This window comes from Bubalus kerabau, chromosome 3 (assembly GCF_029407905.1).
Source record: "Bubalus kerabau isolate K-KA32 ecotype Philippines breed swamp buffalo chromosome 3, PCC_UOA_SB_1v2, whole genome shotgun sequence".
NCBI lineage: Eukaryota > Metazoa > Chordata > Mammalia > Artiodactyla > Bovidae > Bubalus > Bubalus kerabau.
The window spans coordinates 189,715,581-189,739,269 of NC_073626.1; the positions used below are offsets into that span (position 1 = coordinate 189,715,581).

The 23,689-nt window shown below is 50.8% G+C and overlaps 1 protein-coding gene across 3 annotated transcripts in view; it reads left to right on the plus strand.

Moving 5' to 3' along the window:
- FBXO42 (F-box protein 42) overlaps positions 1–16,130 on the plus strand; it is a 105,716-nt gene extending 89,586 nt beyond the window's left edge. For all 3 annotated transcript variants that reach the window (XM_055574350.1, XM_055574349.1, XM_055574352.1), the window contains exons 5-10: positions 6,516–6,669; positions 7,491–7,601; positions 9,326–9,422; positions 9,904–9,960; positions 10,756–10,872; positions 11,406–16,130. In XM_055574350.1, coding sequence (XP_055430325.1) covers positions 6,516–6,669; positions 7,491–7,601; positions 9,326–9,422; positions 9,904–9,960; positions 10,756–10,872; positions 11,406–12,521 — 1,652 coding nt within the window. In that variant the 3' untranslated portion in view covers positions 12,522–16,130. The remainder of the gene's footprint in view (positions 1–6,515; positions 6,670–7,490; positions 7,602–9,325; positions 9,423–9,903; positions 9,961–10,755; positions 10,873–11,405) is intronic.
- The last annotated feature ends 7,559 nt before the right edge of the window (positions 16,131–23,689 follow it).

The following is a 23,689-nucleotide window of genomic DNA, read 5'->3' on the forward strand; positions in this document are numbered from 1 at the left end:
TCTTCAAGAGATACCAAGGGAACATATCATGCAAAGATGGGCTCAATGAAGGACATAAATGGTATGGACCAAACAGAAGCAGAAGATATTAAGAAGAGGAGGCAAGAATACACAGAAGAACTGTACAAAAAAGATCCTCACGACCCAGGTAACCTTGACAGCATGATCATTCATCTAGAGCCAGACATCCTGGAGTGCAAAGTCAAGTGGGCCTAAGGAAGCTTCACTACGAACAAAGCTAGTGGAGGTGATAGAATTCCAGTTGAGCTATTTCAAATCCTAAAAGTTGATGTTGTGAAGGTGCTGTACTCAATATGCCAGCAAGTTTGGAAAACTCAGCAGTGAGCACAGGACTGGAAAAGGTCAATTTTTATTCCAATCCCAAAGAAAGGCAATGCCAAAGAATGTTCCAACTATTGCACAGTTGCATTCATCTCACACGCTAACAAAGTGATGTTCAAAATTCTGCAAGCCAGGCTTCAACAGTATGTGAAGCATGAACATCCAGATGTTCAAGCTGGATTTAGAAAAGGCAGAGGAACTAGAGATCAAATTGCCAACATCCGTTGGATCATCAAAAAAGCATGAGTTCCAGAAAAACATTTAGTTCTGCTTTATTGACTACGCCAAATTCTTCCACTGTGTGGATCACAACAAACTGGAAAGTTCTTAAAGAGATGGGAATACCAGACCACTTCACCTGCCTCCTGAGAAATCTGTACACAGGTCAAGAAACAAGACTTAGAACTGGACATGGAACAACAGACTGGCTCCAAATCGGGAAAGGAGTACGTCAAGGCTATATATTGTCACCCTGCCTATTTAACTTATATGCAGAGTACATCATGCAAAATGCCAGGCTGGATGAAGCACAAGCTGGAATCAAGATTGCTGGGAGAAATATCAATAACCTCAGATATGCAGATGATACCACACTTATGCCAGAAAGCAAAGAAGAACTAAAGAGCCTCTTGATGAAAGCGAAAGAGGAGAGTGAAAAAGTTGGCTTAAAACTAAGATCATGGCATCCGGTCCCATCACTTCATGGCAAATAGATGGGGAAACAGTGGCTGACTTTATTTTTTGGGCTCCAGAATCACTGCAGATGGTGGCTGCAGCCATGAAATTGAAAGACACTTGCTTCTTGGAAGAAAAGTTATGACCAACCAAGACAGCATATTAAAAAGCAGAGACATTACTTTGGAAACAAAGATCCATCTAGTCAAAGCTATGGTTTTTCCAGTAGTCACGTATGGATGTGAGAGTAGGACTGTAAAGAAAGCTGAGCGCTGAAAAATTGATGCTTTTGAACTGTGGTGTTGAAGAAGACTCTTGAGAGTCCTTTGGACAACAGTGAGATCAAACCAGTCCATCCTGAAGCAAATCAGTCCTGAATATTCGTTGGAAGGACTGATGCTGAAGCTGAGACTCCAATACTTTTTCCACCTGATGCAAAGAACTGACTCATTGGAAAAGACCCTGATGCTGGGAAAGATTGAAGGTGGGAGGAGAAGGGGATGACAGAGGATGAGATGGTTGGATGGCATCACCAACTCAATGGGCATGAGTTTGAGTAAGCCCCAGGAGTTAGTAACGGACAGGGAGGCCTGGCGTGCTGCAGACCATGGGGTCGCAAAGAGTCAGAGATGACTGAGCAACTGAACTGAACTTTAACGTCTGAATAATAAACTAGTAATATCAAGAAATAATGGTCTCAGTATGGAGGGGTAAAATAACTGTTTAGTCATGCATAAAATGCAGACCCCCCAATTAAACCAAGGGCTTGTTCTGTGTTGTATCAAACAGTTGAGCTTCTCGTCTGGTCCTGGGTTCTACACGAGTGGGAACTACAGCTGTGGGAAAGTGGTGTAGAAACCAAACCAGAATTTGGCATGGTTTCGCTGCTTTCCCATCCTCTTTGCAAAAGTACATGAGAGGGCCTTGTAATTCTACCACCGTCTCTCATATGTGAAAATTTCTCCTGATTTCATGGGAACCTTGGGAAACATCTGAGCCAATTAGTGATTTTAGGGAATATTAGTTCTGTGTGTAGGATGCCTATCTCATTATCCGGTTTCCCACAAATGCCTTTTTGGCTTGTTTTGAAATGTGCTCCACTGATCGTATATGCTGTGCGATTAGAGGCTTTTGGTATTTGGACAAAGAAGTCTATGAGGATAACTATCGCCTCTGGGAGGAATAGGCTTAAGTAGTGTTTTTGTCTGAGTTTGACGTGGGCATATTTGGTCCTGTCGTGGTGGTCGAGGAAAACCTACTTGGAGTGACACCCTTTCTTTCTCCACTTTTGTGATACAATAATATTTGGACTGTCTAGAGGCCCAGTGGCCTCATGTTTTAAAGACAGGCCAAGGAGTATCCTAAAGAGTAGAAAACCTTCATTTATAAGTTTAATGAGGAGCCTTTCAACCATGGAAGGTCTTCTGTTGTCAGATACCCTATATTGTACAAGGTTTCCAGTGACTCATTCCATCTCCAGTGTCGTAAGTTTTCATGAATATATGTTAAACAACGTGATGCCCTTCTAGCTACTGTATGGAATGAATTGCTTGCTCATAGGTACAGTTCTTGAAAGTTTAGGACCTAATATTTTATTGAGGGCTAGTCTGTATGCAGGTCAGGAAGCAACAGTTAGAACTGGACATGGAACAACAGACTGGTTCCAAATATGAAAAGGAGTGCATCAAGGCTGTATATTGTTACCCTGCTTATTTAACTTCTATGCAGAGTACATCATGAGAAATGCTGGGCTGGAAGAAGCAGAAGCTGGAATCAAGATTGCCGGGAGAAATGTCAATAACCTCAGATATGCAGACGATACCACCCTTATGGCAGAAAGTGAAAAGGAACTAAAAAGCCTCTTGATGAAAGTGAAAGTGGAGAGTGAAAAAGTTGGCTTAAAGCTCAACATTCAGAAAACAAAGATCATGGCATCCGGTCCCATCACTTCATGGAAAATAGATGGGGAAACAGTGGAAACAGTGTCAGACTTTATTTTTGGGGGCTCCAAAATCACTGCAGATGGTAACTGCAGCCATGAAATTAAAAGACGCTTACTCCTTGGAAGGAAAGTTATGACCAACCTAGATAGCATATTCAAAAGCAGAGACATTACTTTGCCAACAAAGGTCCGTCTAGTCAAGGCTATGGTTTTTCCTGTGGTCATGTATGGATGTGAGAGTTGGACTGTGAAGAAGGCTGAGCGCCGAAGAATTGATGCTTTTGAACTGTGGTGTTGGAGAAGACTCTTGAGAGTCCCTTGGACTGCAAGGAGATCCAACCAGTCCGTCCTAAAGGAAATCAACCCTGAATATTCATTGGAAGGAATGATGCTGAAGCTGAAACTCCAGTCCTTTGGTCACCTCATGTGAAGAGTTGACTCATTGGAAAAGACCCTGATGCTGGGAGGGATTGGGGGCAGGAGGAGAAGGGGACGACAGAGAATGAGATGGCTGGATGGCATCACCAACTCAATGGACATGAGTTTGAGTGAACTCCAGGAGTTGGTGATGGACAGGGAGGCCTGGTGTGCTGTGATTCATGGGGTTGCAAAGAGTCGGACATGACTAAGTGACTGAACTGAACTGAACTGAGTCTATATAAAAGTTATTTTCCTTGTCTAATAATGTATGGTCATGTGTTGTTTTTTTTGTTTGTTCTTTTTTAAATTAAATTTGTAAATACTACTCTTTAAATTGCTTGCTTTTCTTGGGACTTTAAAGCAACAAATTAAAGGTATGTAATTTGAAAATAAGTTTTGTTTTTTTAAGAATTCTGGTAAAGATATTATTTGCTTCTTAGAAGTCAGTTAAAGAGTGTTTGTTGTTTAAGATAAAGAAATTCCTAAAATTCATTGACCTCTGCAGTCTGTGATCTCACCATAAATTTGGTTGATTTGTGCACCTTGCATTAAGATAGTTGGCAGGGGAGTTGAAGACCGTTTGCTTTAAACAAATTCAAAATAGGAAATAAATAAATTTTGAACATGATAAAATTAAGGGCTGTTGGCAAAGTCAGAATACCGAATTCTTCACGTAATAAGCATTTTAAAGTGTGCAGTTTGCAACAAACCCCGTGAACACTATTTGCAGGACTGGCTCACGGAAAACATGATGCAGCTGCCTGGCCTCTTGTTGCCGAACTGACTGTAGACGTTGTGTCGTTGACTTCTGTGTCCTCCCCGCCTCTCCTTCGTTTGTTCTTGTAGGGTGATCCCCCCGGACCCTTTATAAACTGAGGTGGAGAAGCACAGTTAGCTTCTTAGTATGAGCCTGTATAGCTGTAAAGGTAGTCAGATGCTGACATTAAAGCTTCCATTTGTGACATAAAGCAGACCTTGGCTGAGGGATTCTCCTATTGCTTTGGGTAAGAAGTAGAGGGAAATATTTTGGCTTTCTTTTTTTCCTTTTTTTTTTTTTCACAGGCTAATTTTCTCTAACAGACACCCCCAAACTTAAATATTTTGGCTTTCTTAAAGGTCATATTTGAGAAGTCATTTCAGGGTTTGATTTTACTTATCGTTATATTTTACAAACACTCTCTTTTTAATTCTGTGCCTTGTTTGTCCCTCAAAGAGGTCCGTATTCTTATACTACATTTGTAATGTCTTTGAACCCAGCCTTGGTGAATATTGGTCTACCTCGCCTCATAGAGTATTGGTAATTTATTTCAAAAGGTATTACAGGAAATGCATAGCACACGTGAAAGAGCAAACCCCGACTAGTCTTACCATGTTAACTGTTGTTTCCAGATCGTAATTCAGTGTATTTACTCCCTGGAACTTGGGATGACCTCCCTTTCATATCATTGAAGCCTCAGTTACTATTTTATTTCTGTTGTACTTTCTTGAGCTAAATAGTTACTCTGCCGGGAATACCCTAACCGCTTTTAATAGTGAAATGCACAGTAGTTCAGTTCTGTTCTCATAAGCGTTGAGCCCTGTAGAAAGCGGTTCTGTTAGCTGTCTCTGACTAATTGGCCTGGTGTGAACTTCATATTAATTTGCTCTAGCAATGATAACAACAGGCACTGCTTGAAATGCCTTGTATGATTTAAGTCATTAATTCTCACAGGCACTCTGTCATATGGCCATCCCTTGTTCTGTTTAAACACTGCAAATAAGCATCCTTGTATCTTTTTTGTTTTCATTGGCCCCGCTTTCTCTTGAGATTAATCCCTAGAAATGGAATTTAGGATTCAAAGCATATGTACTTAAACATTTTTAATACCAACTGCTTAAAATACCTCAAAGATTCTGTTTTTGTGTGTTTCCATGTTTTGCTCTTTGAGGGAACCTTGGTTTGCTGCCTGACTTTTTGACCTGGGCGCGAACCTGGGCCCTCCTGAAAGCCAGGGAGTTCCTTCAGTTAAGTTGTTACTCTTAAGTTGGATCCCACGGAAGACAGTCCCCATCTCCAGCTTCTCAACCTCAGAACTGTGTAATGGAAAGCAGTGACGCAGTCCGAGCAAGGCTTTTCAAACCTTGCTCCTGTGAGCCCATTGCTGCAGGGGCGGCCAGGTTGCCTCAGTTGCTGTCAGGTTACTATGCTGCTGGGACTCTTCTGCGTATGATTCCGTTTGAAAAATAGATCCTGTAGCTTTAACAACAACAAAAATACTTTTTAATATCCCAGTATTTGCTGAGAACTGAGTGGGACAGATTGCTTTGCCGTAAGCAAACTGCAGGTGGCAGAGTAAGGGGTTGGGGAACTTAGCAGTTGTTTCAAAGACAGAATGCTCAGAAAAGTGGTGCTTCCATGGGACATGTGTTATCCCTAAAGTTTTCCAGTATAAGCCAGATTTCTGTTGCTTTGAAATTCTGTCAGAATAGCTCAGAGGTGCAGCCTGGGGGCCTTAGGAGCCACGCTTGGCTGCCGTGTCCTTGGAACGCTTTCACATCGAGCCTTGAAAACCTGCTTCCGTTGGCGCCAGTGAGGCCCGCAGCTGGGGGCCCAGAGCCCATTTGTCAGCATTTGACTTGCAGGACAAAGAAGAACTGCATTCTGCCTTCCCTTTCACTGAGGTTGGTAGCGGCAGTTACGTGTAAGTGTGCGCTCCTGCGTGGCTCCTGTACTGCTCTCCTCTGCGGTCTGTTAGGCTGATTGAAGGCACGGACAGGGGAGGCAGCATTCGCTGAGTGCCAGCCGTGTGCCCAGCACTGCGCTCGGCGCCGTGAGTACTCTGGTTAGTGACACAGAGCGCCCTTGTGAGATGGACACGCTCATCCTGATTTCAGGTCACCACACTAAGGAACTGAGTCTGAGAGCGGCTAGGCGGCTTGGCGCTCACTCAGGTTTCTCTGCTTCGCTTACGGGAGAAGTGTGCGTTGGTGGTGACTTTCTCTCAGACCTGCAGACCCAGCCCTGCCGCCCCGCTCCCTGCCGCTTTGTAGCATTGGTTCCTGTTCTGTCCCTGTCAGGAAACGGTGATCTGCAGACCGCCTGCCGGCGGCTTGTCAGGACGCGCGATGCTAACCATGCTGTTCTGGCTTCTCCCAGGGTCCTACCCGTCCCCCAAAGCTGGAGCGACCCTGGTCGTATACAAGGACCTGCTTGTGCTGTTTGGCGGCTGGACACGGCCGAGCCCTTACCCCCTACACCAACCAGAGAGGTTCTTTGACGAGATACACACTTACTCACCCTCTAAAAACTGGTAAGCCACAAAGACAAGATCCTTTTAATCTGGAATAGGAAGGTTTAAAATGACTGGATTCCTTATCTTTTTGTGTGTGTCCAGAAATCTCTTTGAGAATCTGTTGAAAGCTTTGGACTCTTCCCAGAAAAATAAAACGTTTTTTACTTAACTTAAGCACAAATTTTGCCTACAGTTTCAGAGGGTTTACAGGACCCTCCCTAGAACTTGAAGTTAAGCATGCGTATTCCAAAGAGAAAAGGTAGAAGACATGTTTTCTTCTTCCAAGAAAAATGAATGAGCCAGTTGAAGAATAGAGAGCTCTTCAGCTCTGGCTGCCAGCGCCCGGGAGCGCTGTGGCTCCAGAGGACACGCCTGCTCTGTCCCCAGGCTGATTCCCAGTTGTTGTACAGACTTGTCTTTTTAAAATGACAGCCACCTCTGTTTCCTTGTGACGGGCTGCACAGCTACTCAGTACAGGGCTCTTGGCAGCTGCTGCTGATCAACAAATCAGGCCTGTAGGAAGAAACAGCAGGTGGTACTCCTTCAGCGAGCTAGGCTGAAGCAGCTCAGGGACGGGGTGCAGTCCCTGCCATTCTCTTCTCTCCACTCCGTGTCTGAGCCTCACCCACTGGGGGGCTGAGTGAATAGAATTTCAGCAGATCCGTAGAAAAGGCATAAGTGCCTTGTGCCAGCCTGCATTTATTGTCTAACAGTTTCTCTGCTGAAGGTGATAGGATTGTCATGTTAGATGGATGCCTGCTTCCTGTCTTCCGTCTTAAGCACAGAAGGCCAGAGGCAGAGGCGCTGACTTCCTGACTTCCCCCGTCTCTCTGCATTAGGTGGAACTGCATTGTGACCACCCACGGCCCACCTCCCATGGCCGGGCACTCCTCTTGTGTGATAGACGATAAAATGATCGTCTTCGGCGGCTCCCTAGGATCGCGGCAGATGTGAGTACGTTTGATTAGCTCGCTGTCACCCTGAAGATTATCTTCAGGAAAGATTAAACTCCTGGAAAGGTCAGCTAGGGCAGAAGAGTAAACTAGTCAGGGTCAAGATTCCTGAGCATGATTCCGATTAATCCAGTTAGTTATCTCACCCTGGTGTTCTGTTTTTTGGTTCTAGTCACAGACCAATAAATTGAGAAACTTGCTCCATAAAATCAGGGCTCCAGGCGTCTTATATGCGATTAAATGTTTTTGTGTGTATGTGCTTTCTAAGGTGAGGCACATCTCTATATAGACAACCTTTTAATCAAGCCCCTCAGCACAAGTTATATATATATTTTAATAATTGCCTTGCTGGTATAAATGTTTGTATTTGAAAAAGTTATATGAGAGTATTGCCTGGAAGACTTGCTTAACCTTATAAAGTTGAATCATAATCACTGAATTTTAGCAAGGATTAATGGTTAAGCTGATATGAAATATTAGATTTTTCAACCCCATGTTGGCTGGGACCAAGATGTATTCTATGAATGTCATTACTTTGAATTAAGAATTAATGTTCAGCATTCCTAAATTATGTTTTAAGTGTTTGATATAAATTGTAAAAAGTATTTGTTTTCAGTGTGTCTTTAATTTTAAAATAAAGCTCATTTTTCAAATGTCAAAAAAAACCAAAACAGGGCCATGTAGAATCTCAGTGTTGCTCGGGGTGTGGGTTAGTTCAGTGGGGTCAGGTTCTGACGGGCCTCCACCGTGTCTGTTTGCCTGTGCCCTCAGAAGGCCACCTCCCAAGAAGCAGAGAACTTTTCCTTGCTCTCCTTAGGGCCCAGCTCGTGCCCCTTGGAGCTTCAGAGAAGGAGAGAGGCAGATTGGCATGAGTTGGGAGAATGGGTAGGAGCAAGAAAGCTTTCCCCGACCTGATCCTCCGTGAGGTTGTCTCCTCCTCCTCCCCGCAGCTCTGCCCAGAGCAGTCTGCCTGAAGTACTTCCTCTGCTTTGGCGTCAGCAGCAGGAGTGGTCACTTTACCTGCGTTTTGAAATGGCAGTTGATGGGCTGTCAGCAGTACAACCATTCCAGACCCGACCCTCTTCTCCCTCAGGGTCCTCTGCATCTTCTTATTTTAGAACACTCATGGAGCGGAGTGTGTGAGCTCTACCCTCCAGGTCAGAGGGTTAGGGCTTAAGGTACTGGAGTTCTCACTCCTGTGTCCCTATGGGTGAATAATTGCCCTTAGAGAGGGGACCATACTATAGAGACTGCCGTGGAGGAGTCTGTCCTTGCCACACTGGTCCCCTGGGGGCTGGAGATGCCGATCTGTCCCTGACAGAAGAGCTGCAGCTTCCATTAACCATGGTGAACTACCTTTTGCGGCCAAGGTCGATAAATCTTTATCTCCTAGACAGTGATAGAACTGCCTTCTGAATAATTTTGCTCTCTTCCTTGTGGGTTTTGCCTTTGAAAGACTATATCACAGCTAGTTAGCTATCTCCTGCTATCACCAATTAAGTAACTCTTACTTTAGTTGCTGTTTGGCTACAGACATGACTCAAATGCGGCCTTATGGGTCAGTGGAAAGAGCAAGGTCTGAAAGTCTCCTTTCCTGTGGTGGAGTGCTGAGTGCGAGCGTGGCGTTGTGGGAGAACCCTGAAGAGCGCCACGTCCTCCGGGCTGGCTCCCGCGGCCCCAGGCATGCCCGGCTCCCTCACCCTAGTGTCCTTGTCTTACAGGAGCAGTGACGTCTGGGTGCTGGACCTCGAGCAGTGGGCATGGTCCAAGCCCAGCATCTCCGGGCCCAGCCCTCATCCCCGAGGCGGCCAGTCTCAGGTGCTCAGGAGTTAAGATAACTATTCAGCAAGCCCTGTAGCGTCTGTCAGTTAGGACAGGAGAGGGAGGAGGGAGCCAGGTAAGGGGCCAGCACACACAGGCCAAGGAGAGTTTACCGTTCTCTTTTGCTGGCATTTATTCTTCAACTTCTAATGGGTTATAATTATTTTTGTTGGCTTTATACTGTGCCTCTCCCCAAAGCATTTACTTTGCTTTTTTATTTTCTGAGAGAACCCTGCATTCTACGTGGTTGGCACTCGTGTGTTAATAGTATTTAATCAACAGAGAGTTCACTCAGATGAATCATCAGTAGTTTGTTTACAAGGATCAGAACTGACGTGGTTTGGGGGACTGGGGAGCCTGTGGTGAGCAGAACGCTCTCATTTGGGAGCCAGGTAGACTATCTGCATAAACCACTGAGGCAGCGGAGGTCAGACGCCTGTGTCTTTGTAGGTTTATTTTAAATTTCTTCCTCTCCCAGATCGTCATAGATGATGCAACTATTTTAATCCTTGGAGGGTGTGGCGGTCCCAACGCTGTGAGTATGGCTGGTGCGGCGTTCCCATGCACACGCCGCTGAGCTTTCAGAACCTGCTTCCCCTGTCTCACCTTGTAAAACTGCAAGGCCCTTTCTGTAGCGTTTTCATTTAGAAAATACCTTTTCCAGTCTGGATATATAGCCTCTGTATTTTCCGGCCCTTTCTCCACTCTTCTGGGGAGAAGGGGGGAAGCTCTTCATTAGAGACGTTTATCTCTTAAATGTTCATATCTACAGTCTTCCTGGAGAAGGCAATGGCACCCCACTCCAGTGTTCTTGCCTAGAGAATCCCAGGGACGGGGGAGCCTGGTGGGCTGCAGTCTCTGGGGTCGCACAGAGTCGGGCACGACTGAGCGACTTGGCGTAGTCTTCCTTCTCCCACTGAGTCTTAAGGCTATACAGTTTGCTGCTGTCGTTTTTAACAAAGAGGGGTGAGAGAGGAAAGTAAGTTGATAGTGGCCAGAATTCACATGAAATTTATTTAAGAATGCAGGTTCAGACATTGTGGATATGCCTTATCTAGTACCCTTTCTATCAGTGTGCACACACACACACATAAAACCACAGGCAAGATTCAAAACCACGTTGCTTCACAGGGTCCCAAGTGCAGTTTGAGGTGCCCGGCCAGCGGTCATACACGAATGAACGAATGGCCAGAGCGTTTGCTCTGCGTCCTGAAGCGCTCGCACGCTCCGTGACGACCGTGCAGCTGGGAGATCGTGGCTCTGCGCGTGTGTGTGTGTGGCTTGTAACCTGCACCACACCTGAGCCCTGCTGTTGTTGCTTCTCTTGCAGCTCTTCAAGGATGCTTGGTTGCTGCACATGCACTCGGGCCCCTGGGCCTGGCAGCCGCTCAAGGTGGAGAATGAAGACCACGGGGCCCCAGAACTGTGGTGCCATCCAGCTTGCCGGGTGAGTGGAAAGCCGGCGGGCCAGCAGAGGGAGAGGTCCTGAACTCTAAAGCCAGATTAACTTGTCAGATTGCCACGCAACTTCGTATGGGAACTGAAAACACCCTGATGTCCCGAGAGGTGGACACTGACCGCAGCTCTTCAGGCATTTCTCACACACGTGAGCCACCGGGCAGAAAACCTACATGGGGCCCACCCGTCCTTCAAGCACCCCAGCTTTAAGCACCTCTGTCTGCAAAACTTGCCCCAGGTCCCCCACACAAATACTCGTTCTTCCCTTTACCCCCGCTCTGCAGACATGATTCAAGTGATAGCACATGTCTCACGATACCAGTTTCATCAACCACTTTATACAGCCAGGCACTTTATATGTAGAAATTATCCCATCTGTCCTGGAGGGCAGGCTGTATTCTTTTCATCTTTGTAGGGATCTCAGACACCTACAGAATGCCTGGCCCGTTCCCGACGCTCATGGTAAAATGTTTGATAGCTGAATAAATGATCAGAGCTGAGCGCAGGTCTTCTGTCCTCCAGGTCGGGCAGTGTGTGGTGGTCTTCAGCCAGGCGCCTAGTGGGCGAGCACCGCTTAGCCCCAGCCTGAACTCCCGCCCATCACCCATCAGTGCCACCCCTCCAGCCCTGGTTCCCGAAACCCGAGAGTACCGCTCGCAGTCTCCCGTGAGGAGTATGGATGAAGCACCCTGTGTTAACGGCCGCTGGGGAACCCTGAGGCCCAGAGCGCAAAGGCAGACCCCCTCCAGTTCCCGAGAAGGAAGCCTTTCCCCAGCCAGGGGCGATGGCTCGCCTGTCCTGAATGGTGGGAGTTTATCTCCGGGATCGGCAGCTGTAAGTGGCTCTTCCTTGGACAGCCCTGTGCAGGCTGTGTCTCCAAGCACCCCGTCCACCACTGAAGGGTATGACCTGAAAATGGGGCTCTCCCTGGCCCCTCGACGAGGATCACTCCCCGATCAGAAAGATCTAAGGTTAGGGTCAATAGATCTGAATTGGGACCTGAAAGCTGCCTCCAGTGGCAATCACGTGGATGGCGTGGGCAGCAGGACAGCGGGGGGCAGCTTGCGACACCCTCCCGAGCAGACGAACGGTGTGCACACCCCGCCACACGTGGCCAGCGCCCTCGCGGGAGCCGTTTCCCCAGGCGCCCTGCGCCGCAGCCTGGAAGCCATCAAAGCGATGTCGTCCAAAGGTCCCCCCACCTCCGCAGCACTGAGCCCTCCCCTGGGGTCTTCTCCAGGCTCCCCTGGGAGCCAGAACCTGGGCAGCGGAGAAGCAGTGCCCGTCCCCCGCCCCGGGCCCGCACAGGGAGATGGACACGCCCTGCCCCCCATCGCCCGCCGCCTGGGCCACCACCCTCCGCAGTCCCTGAACGTGGGCAAGCCCTTGTACCAGAGCATGAACTGCAAGCCCATGCAGATGTACGTGCTGGATATCAAGGACACCAAGGAGAAGGGGCGCGTCAAGTGGAAAGTATTTAATAGCAGCTCTGTGGTTGGACCTCCCGAGACCAGCCTGCATACCGTGGTACGCGGCAGGGGCGAGCTCATCATATTTGGAGGACTCATGGACAAGAAACAGAATGTGAAGTACTATCCAAAAACAAACGCCTTGTACTTTGTGCGAGCAAAGAGATAATATGTTCTAAAACCTTTCCCCTTTCTGTGGCTTTTAATTTGGAATTTTCCAGCGTGCAAGCATTTGGACTGAGAACTGAGAAAACAAAGGACAAAATTACTCTCATAAACCAAACCCCAATTCCCAGCCTCACTCACTCCAGGCTGGGATCAAATCTCCATTAAGAAAAAAAAAGTATATAAATCTATAAAGAAATATTATATAGCCAACTCTGTTCACAAAGAGGGAGAGAGCTCCATCCTGGTTCAGATAAAATTGTTGCTGTGTTTTAGCAGAGGCTCTGCCGCCTTTTTCTACTTTACTGGTAACTAGACCAAGAATTTAGGGAACAGATTAATACCAGAACCTTCCTACAGAAACTGAAGAGCCACCTGTAAATCTTATTTGGCCTTCTCAGAGTTAGATAAGGAAAGGGCACGCATAAAATGCACAAGCAGAGGTTTCCGATTCACAGGCTGTCGGTGCTGGCAGGTACAGTGACGTGTAGCAATCTGCTCTCCGCCTGCAGAGGACCTGTGACCGCTGCTCTCTGCAGTGATGCCCTCTGCCCAGCCCTCTTCTGCCCGTTGGGACTGAGGAAGGTTACCCAGTGGGGATCTGCTGCACGTGTGCGCCAGGGTCATCGTGAAACAACGTTCATGCAGAAGCGCCTGTTTGCGTGCTCCCTCCATGTCTTAGAAAACACTCTGGGGTCTGATTGTGGAATTTTCTAATAGTCATATTTCATCGCAGTTTCCAAAATCGGTATTTGTTCTCTTTTTCTTCCCCTTAAAACCTGGCACTCAGAGGCCGCCTTTTCTGTTTACAGCTGCTGTTCTCCCCTCCTCCCTCCCCCACCCTCTTTTTCTTTGATATGTGAAATTTTTTTAAGCCCTAAAACCTTTGTCACTTTCTTTTACTAAGTTTGGGTGTCCAGAGAAATCTCTTAGAAATATTTCTGGAACCCTTTTTCTCGAGTCACTAGGGGACCAGCAGGGAGTTCTGAGATACCAACATCATGAGAAATCCTTGATGCGTCAGAAAGTACTGTGGGCTTCTTTTTATTTCCAAAGCACATTGGACACACCCATCCATGTTTATAGAATTGATCTTGGAAGAGCAGTTCCTTCTAGAAGGGTTTTCGCCCTTGCTTGTGGCATGCATTCTTCTGCCTGGCTGTGGACTGGTGCTTGCGTTCTCTGAAGCATGGCTGACCTCGGGACAGCTCTTTCTTTGTCTTGCTCACCTGTCGCCCAAACAAGGCTTGGGTTTTCACTTTCATGTCATTTCTGAGATAACATTTCCAACCAGAGCAGTGCTGGTGGGGTGGGGGGCGGGGGGTTGCCAGTCTCTAAACCATGACCCGGAGAAACATGCATCATTCTGGAGGTTTCTCATCAGGAGAAGAGGGTTATTTTGCCTGCAGGCTTTGAATTCGTTTCTCAGCCCCGCTGTCCCCGATTTCTTGTCGGCCTTTCCCAAGCCGAAGCGTGCTGCAGCTGGCCCTGGGTCCTGGCGCCAAGCCAGCTTTCAGCAGCCTGTCTGATAAGTGTGCTTTCTCCTGTTACATCATGTTAAATCCTTTCCCCTAGCCTTTAGCTTTTACAGTGTGGTCTTGGTGGGAAAGCGCCCTTGGTGCCAAGCCCGGGAAGGGGCCAGCTCACGGGGAGGGGTGCCTCTGCGTGCTCCCTCGGGCGAGGAAACTGCCATGCGCCTGCTGACCATGGTGTCCAGCTGCTCACAGCTCAGCACTTAGCTTCCCAGACTCTCTACCCTGGGCCTGTTTCCAGGCCTTCTTTGGCAAAGACCGTTAGATCGTGCGGGGTTCCTTATTCACAAGAGAAAGCTAGCCTAGAAGATTAGCAATTTCGGCGTTGCTGCTGCTGCTGAACCTTGTTTATGACACTGCATCTGTGCATGCACAGTGCCTCCAAACTCACCGAGTTCCTACTTAAATATAAAGTATTTGGAAGCCTGAAAGTTCTGAGTCTCAACTTGGTGATCTTTCCCTTTGTCCCGGGGCCTTCCTAAGCCGCTGTTAACCTGTTGATTCCTTCCACTGTCCCCAAGTAGGCAGGCAGCAGAGCTGATGATCCTCGTAGAAAGGAGCCTGGCTCCTTGGAACTCCATGGCATCCCAGGATCACCCACACCGCTCGGAACCAGACTGCTTACAGCTCCTTCAAGAAAGCTCTGCCTCTGCCGCCCCCGCGGTGTTGGTCCCGCTGGCCCTTGGGCACTGTGGGCGTGTGTCCGGGGAGAGCGAGGCAGCACAGCCCAGGTGGCCCCCTCCTGGGTGCAGGGGGGCTCCGGGCGTCCCGGCCGAGGGGGCCGTTTCCGCGCCACTGCGGACGCCTCAGTCAGATCCAGCTGAACCACCGCTCCGCTTTTGACACGATGCCAATTTTGTCTTAAGATTCACTGAGGAAACTGAGACGGAATATTTTTTTAAACCCTCAGGAGCACCTAAAGTAAATATTTATCAGTATTTAAGTATTTAAGATACATTTTGTCTCTACTTGAAGCTTTAACCCCTTCCGTTCCTGCAAGTGTGCCTTGGCAGCCCCCCACCGCCACGTTGACGTCACTGGCCACCACGCTGACTTCGTGAGAGGTTTAGTCTCTTCCTTTCCTTCTGAACAGAGCTCCCTGTTTCCTCATTTTGCAGGCTGCGCAGCAGAGAGGGCTCACATTTTTGCTCATATTTCTGCCCTGCTTCTGTGTTTTGGTGGTAGGTTCCAAAAACCACCCCCTCTTTTGGGAGCACAAATTTGATGTCAGAACAAGCTTAACTTTGAGTTGTAAAGCAATCCTGGGTTTCCTTTCCTTCCAGCCCTCTACAGATTGATTTGGTTTTAACGCTTGAGTTTAATATTAAGAGCTGAAACCACAAACTACCCTAGGAACCATGCTGAAACTCTTTAAAAGAAGAAGAGGAAGAAGGAAGAAAAGCAACTCATGTCTGGGCTTTGGAGGACAGAAAGCCTCCAACTGATGGAGAACAAGGGGATGCTTTCCTTCCATTTCACTTGATCTTTCTGGGTTTCCTTCTTCGCTTCTTTCCTTCCCCTTCAGAGTGACGTTCCTGGTTGGTTGGTTGGTTGGTTTGTCTGTCCTCGTCCTTGTGGTGGTCCTGGCATGGTGATGTGCTCTGCTCTGCGTTATCTGTGGTCTCTTACCAGCGCACACGTCAGTGGGGGGGATCTGAACACACCCAGGGGCAAGGCAGCCAGACTTGCAGGCCTGCACCCCAGGCAGCCTCCCCGTGAGCTGCAGAAGGCATGTTCTGCGCGGTCACCAGTAAGCGGTGGCTCCCTCCACCGTGGTCGTTGTCAGAGGAAAGCGCCCCTTAGGCGCTGGCGCCGCTGTGCTCTCCGCTCGCTCTCTCCCCTCCCACAACCAGGGTTCCCGTCAGCACACGCGTGCTGTGCCCTGATGAAGCTGGTGCTGAGTGACGTTTCCCACGCGACTCAGGGGTCCTGGGTGGCTCCCTGTAGGCACATAACAGTGTAGGAATGAAAAGTGGATTTGATTTCATTGATATTTAAATCTCTTGTCGATTTTATTTTTTGTTAATGTTTCCCCCCGATGACTTTTTAGCGATTTAACAAATAAAACAAAATGGACCGAATTGTCTTAACTGTTTGATTAGTATAAAAGAAAGAAAGCACGCCGTGATGAAAAGCAGTGGGAGACTGGAGTTGGAAGCAAAGTAGTGGGAAAGATACTCTTCCTCCAGGAGGGTGGCCCGCCCCCAAGGCCGTCACGTAATGATGGAGCAGCGCTCTGCAGCATGCTTGAAGGGTGCAGTTTCACACGCTCAGCGCCACCCTGCATCGGGGCCCCAGAGAGGTGACGAGCCTGGAGAGCACACCCAGGGACCTGGGCGACATCTGCGCCATCGCTGGCCGCCTCAGCAAAGATGAGGGGCCTTGGGCTCTTGAAACAGCAGATGGGGGTTGGAGGCATGGGCCTGAAGCCCGTGACGGCCCATCCTGCCTTCCCCTATTTCCTGCTCAACCTTGGATACCAGTTTATAAACCTAGTAGTTTCTATTTTTATAGGATCCTGAGGATTAATTGGAAGTTGTATATGAAAAGCACTAGCCCAGTGCTGGACTGGCACTTAATGATTGGTGGCTATTGTTTATAATTAGCCCTTGAAGAAAAGATGTGATCTTGAAGGAAAGTGCTGGCCACAGTGTGTAAATTGTTAGGATCACGCTCCTGACTAAGGGTTATGCACGCCCACAGCTGTCTGAGGCATGTCGTAACCTGTCCCCATGAGAACCTCGGAGGCTTTTTGCCTCGAGCAGAACGTGACAGCTGGTGCCATCAGTCGGGTCAGAATGGTCTCGGCAGTTCGCCTCCCTCTGGACCTTATTCTTCCGTCTGCCAGTTGCTTCTAACACTCCTGGGTTTCTGCGCCCAGCGTCATCGTTCTTTCACGCAGCTCAGACTGAGGATCAGCCTCATCTCAGATTAAGGTGCTGTGAGCCTGCAGCTCTCATCCTGCCTGCCCATGTGTGTTTCCCAAGCTGCAGGATGAAACTTTTCCACGTGTAACAGCATGCTGTCTGATGCTGTCTGTTCTGTTTTCTGTACTTTGAGGCAGCTGGCAAACTAGACCACGGTGTACGGAAGGGTCCCAGGTCACTGATCTGCAGGTGGCAAGCGGTAGAATGGTCGTTCTGGACGCTTCCACACTTGCCCTTACAGAAGGGCAGACTTCCTCCTTAAAGCTGTGGCTCCTTATAGCTCCTTGTTGGGCTCAACAGGGTCAGTAGGTAGAAGCTCTAGAGAAGGGTCATTGGGAAGCACTTTACGCAGTGAGAGCTCTGTGTAAGCCTGGAACCGGTGTGGCATCACTGAAGGGATTCTAGCATTGCCTGGATACTCAGACTAGGGGATGTAGAGGAGGTGATGTTTGGTGGGTAGGGTGCCCGTGGTGATTGGTGGTCCTGGGGAAGACCTGGCTTTCAGGGCAGGTCAGTCCCATAAGGCTTCCCGCCAGCTTCCTAACGCAGTCCACTCAGGCCGAGGGCCGCAGTAATGGCGGGGGAGCAAGCCCCAGCTCTGGCGGGTCGGAGCCTGCAGACAGCAGCGTGAGCGACCCCAGGTCAGAGGCTCTGAGGGGCAGAGGAGGGCACGTGCCAGTCTGGGGAGAAATCCTCAGTGAGAGCTCAGCTCAGCGCAGAGTGCGGCTCCCCCAGGCCTGTGGGTGTCCCAGCACAGCCCCTGCCCTGCCCCGCCCCTGGGTGTTGAAGGGTCAGAGGCCTGTGCCCATCTGGGTCTGAACTGCAGCATCCAGCCTGCAAAAGGGTGACACCAGATGTCCTTCCTGCTCCGGGGCTCCACAGGCTGTCCAGCGGGAGGGAGGGTGTGTGGGAATCCCCGACTCAGACAGGAGACCACAGCCTTGCACGTGCTGGCACCCCCCTGCGCTTACGCCCCACGTCCCTCACCTGGGGAACCTGGGAAAGGCCCCCCGAGATCCTGAGGCTGGCCAGCTGGGGATGGTGCCAGAGGGGCTGGGGTTTGTCTCTTCCTCCCCTCCTCCCTACAGTGTCCATGGAGAAGGCAGTCCACCATGCCTGGGGGTTCTTTGTGAGGTGATGATTTCAGTATTTTTAAAATTTATTTGTTATTGAAGGATAATTGCTTTACAGAATTTTGCCGTATTCTGTGATTTCACTGTTGATGCAACTATTCAGCCAGAGACTGATAAAGCCCATGGGAGGAGACGGCAGAGCTGCTTTATGGGTCAGATCAAGAGTGAGACCATAGGACCTCTGTTTGCCCTTTTAACCCTTGAGATGCGGTCCTGTGGGCTCATAAAGGAGTTTCCAGAGAGAGTATAGATGAGGGACAGGCACGGACTTCGGACCAGGGGCGCATCTGTTCAAAAGCTGTCCCTGCCTCCCTGGGCCTCTCAGCTGCAAGGGCGGAAATGGCTGTGACGTTGCTGGGCGCGCAGGTCACCGGTTCAGCCGGGACCATGGGTGTGGCGCCTCAGAAGCCCCCGGGGGGCGCCCTGGGGAAGGCTTGGGGTCCCAGACGCCGTCCACAGCCGCCTACGAAGGGAGCGCCGCCCCGCGCCCCGGCTGTGGGGAAGCCGGTGCTTCTCCCCGTGGGCTGGGCTCCGGCCCGACCCTGTCGGTACACACAGAGCGGAGCTGATGTTTCAGACGCCTGAGGGGCCTGGCGGAGTGTGCCGTGTCCCCGCCAGGGAGCCTGTCTGCCCACCCACTGCAGGCACGGAAGGAGGGCGGGGCAGGCCCTAACCAGGCAGAAGCCTCGGGGGAAAGAAAGCTGCTGCCCGCCCCCCGACGAGGCCAGAGAGACCCAGCGCTGCCCTGAGGGTCACTCTCAGTACGTGTGCCCTGAGTGTGGACTCACCCCTAAGGCTCTGCGCTCAGACGAGGCAGAGAGACCTGCCCTGGGAGCAGCTCGCAGGTTCATCCCTCACCAGGGAGTGTCACTCGGCTGAACAAAGAGGACAAGTCCTGAGCTTCCGGGGCCAAAAGAGTGTCCAATTATGTCACTAAAACGCAAGAAGAGGGTGGACGAGGAGCCAGAGGTCTGGGAAGGCGTTCTCCTTGTCCTGACCTCACCCTGCTACATTGAGGCAGGGGCAGACAGCCTTTCTGGGAGACCCCAGGTCAGTGGGGTCCAGGCCTGGCCTCCGGCAGCCAGGAACGCAGAACGTGCAGGCCTCTGGGCCTCAGACCGGGAAGACAGACCCCTGTGTCCCAGGAAGGGTGCAGAAGAGCTGTGAGGGGTCTGGCCTGTCCAGAGGAGCCGGCATTCAGGGTCGAGGACCATGCAGAGTGAGCAGAGGCCATCGTCTCGGATGCAGCAGGGATAGAAGCTCATGACCAGGACCCACGGTGGCGGAGAGCACACCCCTGACGGAGCCAGCATGGGTGAGGCCATGGCAGATGGCCACAAAAGCCCAGAGAGGACGCCCCACCGTGCTTCCTTGCCGTTCGGGTAAATGCCCCCCCTCCACCCCACTGAACGTGAACGCCAGCACCAGAGGAGGCAGAGATGAAAGGAAACAGCTTTGAGGAGACTTGAGTGTTTAAGCTGTAGGAATGAAGAATCACTGAATTTAACTTTACCAGGAAATCACTGAACTATAACATCTGCAGAGCAGAGACAGATTAAATTGAGTCAGAGGAAACAAAGCCCTGCTTCTCAAATGGGTGAATCACCGGAGGCAAAAACTTGAACTTGCTCCACCTGGAGAGGAGCAGATGACGTGCCTCGGGTCCACAAGAACTAGGACAAGAGGGGGCCTGGGGAGCACTGCAGGGCGGGAAGGAAGGGTCTTCCCTCTGTGGAGGGAGGAGCCTGTGGGGAGGCACAGAGGCCCCGTGTGACCGCAGGGGACGGGGCAGAACTAGAGGATGAGCTGAAGGCCCAGAAACGGGGCCTGAACCCAGACGGGCAGCAAAGAGAGTCCATGGGAAACGCAGAAAAACCAGCCTCGCGGCTGACATCTGGAGGGCGGGGTGTCTGGCCAGCACGGATCCCCACATTAAGCAGATCTGTAGCCCTGTCTTGGGCTTCCCAGGTGGCGCTAGTGGTAAAGAACCCGCTGGCCGACGCAGGAGATGTGAGAGACCTGGGCTTGACCCCTGGGTCGGGAAGACCCCCAGGAGGAGGGCATGGCAACCCACTCCAGTCTTCTTGCCCAGAGAATCCCACGGACGGAGGAGCCTGGCGGGCTGCAGTCCACGGGGTCACAGAGTCATCACTGAAGCGACTTGGCACTCATGCCCGCGTAGTTCCCTCTGTCAGGGGCACTGCCAGGCCCTGTCCTGCCCTGTGGAATGCATGGTTTGGTGGAGGGCGGGGAGAAGGGACAGACAAATATGTAAACAACTAAGCAAGACGACTCCAGCGAATAATCCCATGAAGAAAATTAAAATGGGCTGTGACAAAGTGTGACGGTGTTGGGCTCATCCGCGTGGCCTTTCTGAGGAGGTGACATTTCAGGTGAGACCTGAATGTAAAAAACAAACCACGGGGAGACGGGCGGAGAGCGTTCCAGCAGAGAGAAGAGCAGGCAGACAGACCTGAGGCGGGCGTGACCTTGACAAGTCCAAGGAACAGCAGGAAGGCCCATGTGGCTGGCGCGCTGAGCCAGGGCCGGGTGCTCAGACGGCCTTGCCGACTGGGCGCGGTGTGGACGGCAGGCCCGCGGGAGGCCGGGAGGGTTTGCAGCCGGGGAACGACAGGTTTTTTCCCGGGGAAGGACACAAGCCTTGGCGCCCAGCCCGTCATATCTCAGCCGATAAAGAACTCCTGGGGGGAGTTCCCTGGTGGTCCAGTGGTTAGGACTGTCCGCTGTCACTGCCCAGGGTCCAGGTAGGACCCCCGATCGGGGAACTAAGATCGCGTGGTGAGGAAAAAAGAGCCCCAACTGTTGGGGATGATTTGGCCAAATTCAGTCTTTAAAGGGAATCTGGGGGACTTCCTGGTCATCCAGTGGTTAAGGATCTGCTTGCCAATACAGGGGACACAGGTTCGATCCCTGGTCGGGAAACTTAAGATTTCACAGCCTGCTGGGCAACTCAACCCACTCACCACGACTACTGAGCCAACAGGCCACAGCCACTGAAGCCCTCGTGCCTAGAACCCACGCTCCAGTGGAAGAAGCCCCCGCAGTGAGAAGCCCGCACCACAGCAGACAGCAGCCCCCGCTCGCCGAAGCCAGAGAAAGCCCAGGTGTACAGCGGCCACTACCCAGCTCAGCCAAAACGGAAGCGTTGAGGGAATCTGGACACTAAGTCCACCGGCCAGAGTCCTGTCCACCCGCTGCCCTGCCCACTGGCGCGGGGGTCCACGCGAGGGCGGGGCTGCAGCGCTGTCACTCGCCTTCCCACTCTTGGCTCATAAATGTTTGACAAATGCACGTCCTCTGCTCGTTCTTAGAATGTTCACCCTGCTTCCTAATGGTCCTTCTTCCAGGCTTGCCCTCTGCAAGCCATTCTTCATGTTGTAGCCATAGGCAGTCAGCACATTTTTATTAAGTTTTTACTCTATTGCAGACCTATTGTAGGTAGTAGGGATGATTATGTGCTGAATTGTGTCTCCCCTACCCTGGAAAAACTTCATGCATTGCTGCTGCTGCTAAGTTGCTTCAGTCGTGTCCAACTCTGTGCGACCCCATAGACGGGAGCCCATCAGGCTCCCCCATCCCTGGGATTCTCCAGGCAAGAACACTGGAGTGGGTTGCCATTGCTTTCTCCAATGCATGAAAGTGAAAAGTGAAAGTGAAGTCACTCAGTCGTGTCCCAGCTCCTAGTGACCCCATGGACTGTAGCCCACCAGGCTCCTCCGTCCCTGGGATTTTCCAGGCAGGAGTACTGGAGTGGGTGCCATTGCCTTCTCTGACATATGTTGAAAATCCCCAATCAGGAATCAAACCCGCACCTCCTGTAGTGAAAGAGCAGAATCTTAACCCCCGGATCACAGCAAAGTCCTGGAGATAAGATCTTTACTGAAGTGGTTGAAGTGAGATCATTTAGAGTGGACCCCAATCCAATAGGACTGGTATCATCATAAGGAGAAACTGAGCAGGGGCTTGCCCAGAGGGAAGGAATATGACAGGGAGAGGGTGGCCAAGCCAGAGAGAGGCCTGGAGCGGGTCCTTCCTGCTCAGCCCTCCAGGAAACTGACCCTGTTAACACCTCGATCTCAGGTTTCTAACCTCCTGAACTGAGAAAATACCTTTCTGTTGTTTAAGCCACCCAGTTTGTGGTAGCACAGGGATATAACAGAACAAAAAGGCAAGGCCCCCAATCCTAGGGGGCTCACCTCATGTCCAAGGTGAGGGGGACAGACAATACATTTTAAAATTTCAGGATCGGGACTACCCTGTCAGTTCAGTGGTTAGGAATCCACCTGCCAATGCAGGGGACACAGTTCTGGTCCCTGGTCTGGGAGGATCCCATGTGTGGCAGAGCAGCTAAGCCCGTGCACCTAGAGCCGGCGATCCGAGACAAGCGAAGCCTCATAAACGCATCTGGAGAGTAGCCCGCACTTGCTGCAACTAGGGAAAGTCTGTGTGCAGCAGCAAAGACCCAGCACAGCCAAAAATAAGTAAATGAATAAAATTCCAGGATCAAGAAAGAATGATGTGAGAATGAGCTGGGATGCGCGGGCAAGTCCCTGAGTGGCAGAGAGGGCTTCTGTGCAGGCAATGTCCACCCGAGACCTGGGCAAGGGCTCCCCTGAGCCAGCCTCATGAGGCCCTGGGGTGGTGGAGGGAGTTCCAGGGGGTGGGAAATGCGACACAGAGTCCCTCAGTGGGAGCAGAAAAAGGCCAGGGTCGCTGAGTGCAGCAGGCCGGGGAAGGCGGTGGCTGGAGTGAAAGCAAGAGGTGGTCAGGTCAGTCACGGAAGGCCTCGAAGATGTGGAGTTTGGATTTTACTCTGAGCGCAGTGAAAACCACTGGAGACTGCAGTTGCGGGTGGGACAGTGCTGATTTATGTGCAGAAAGGTCACTCGGGGCCAGGGGGTGAGCCGGGAAGGCCCGAAGGAAGCAGCGACCGCGGATGGCGCAGAGGCTGCCCGGCGCCCCCGCCCTCCCGCCCCGCAGGTCCTCTGCTCTGTGTGCTGCCCACGTGGGCCCCCGTGTCCCCGCCGTGACAGGCCTTCCTTGTGAGCCCTTGTGGAGCCTTGTCCAGGAGGTGCTCAGTCTGGGGAGAAGTCCAAACCATGAAGAAACGAGTGCATTAATCAGGAGGTTCTACACTGGAAGGGCCTTTAAGTGGGTAGTGTCTCCCTGTTTCACCTGAGACTCAAAGAGGAGACCCTTGTGGGACACGTAGTTTAGGGGTCAGAGGAGCACAGGAGAGAGGAACCCCCTGGACCGTGCGCACAGCATCCTTCTGAAAGGCCAAGCGCCAACCGTGACTGGTTCCTGTCCTGAGCTGAGCAGTGGCGACTGTGTGAGTGAGGTCCTTGGCCTTGTTCCAGGCTGAAACGTGTCACCCCCACCATAGGTCAAAGCCTTACCCCCTCAAGCAGACTTATTTGGAGATTGGGCCTTTGGGGAGGCAAGAAAGGTTAAATGGGGTCATAAGGGTGGGGCCTTAATCCGATATTACTAATGTCCTTACAAAAAGGAGGAGACGCCAAGGGTGTGTATGAACAGAAAAGAGGGCTCGTGAGGACG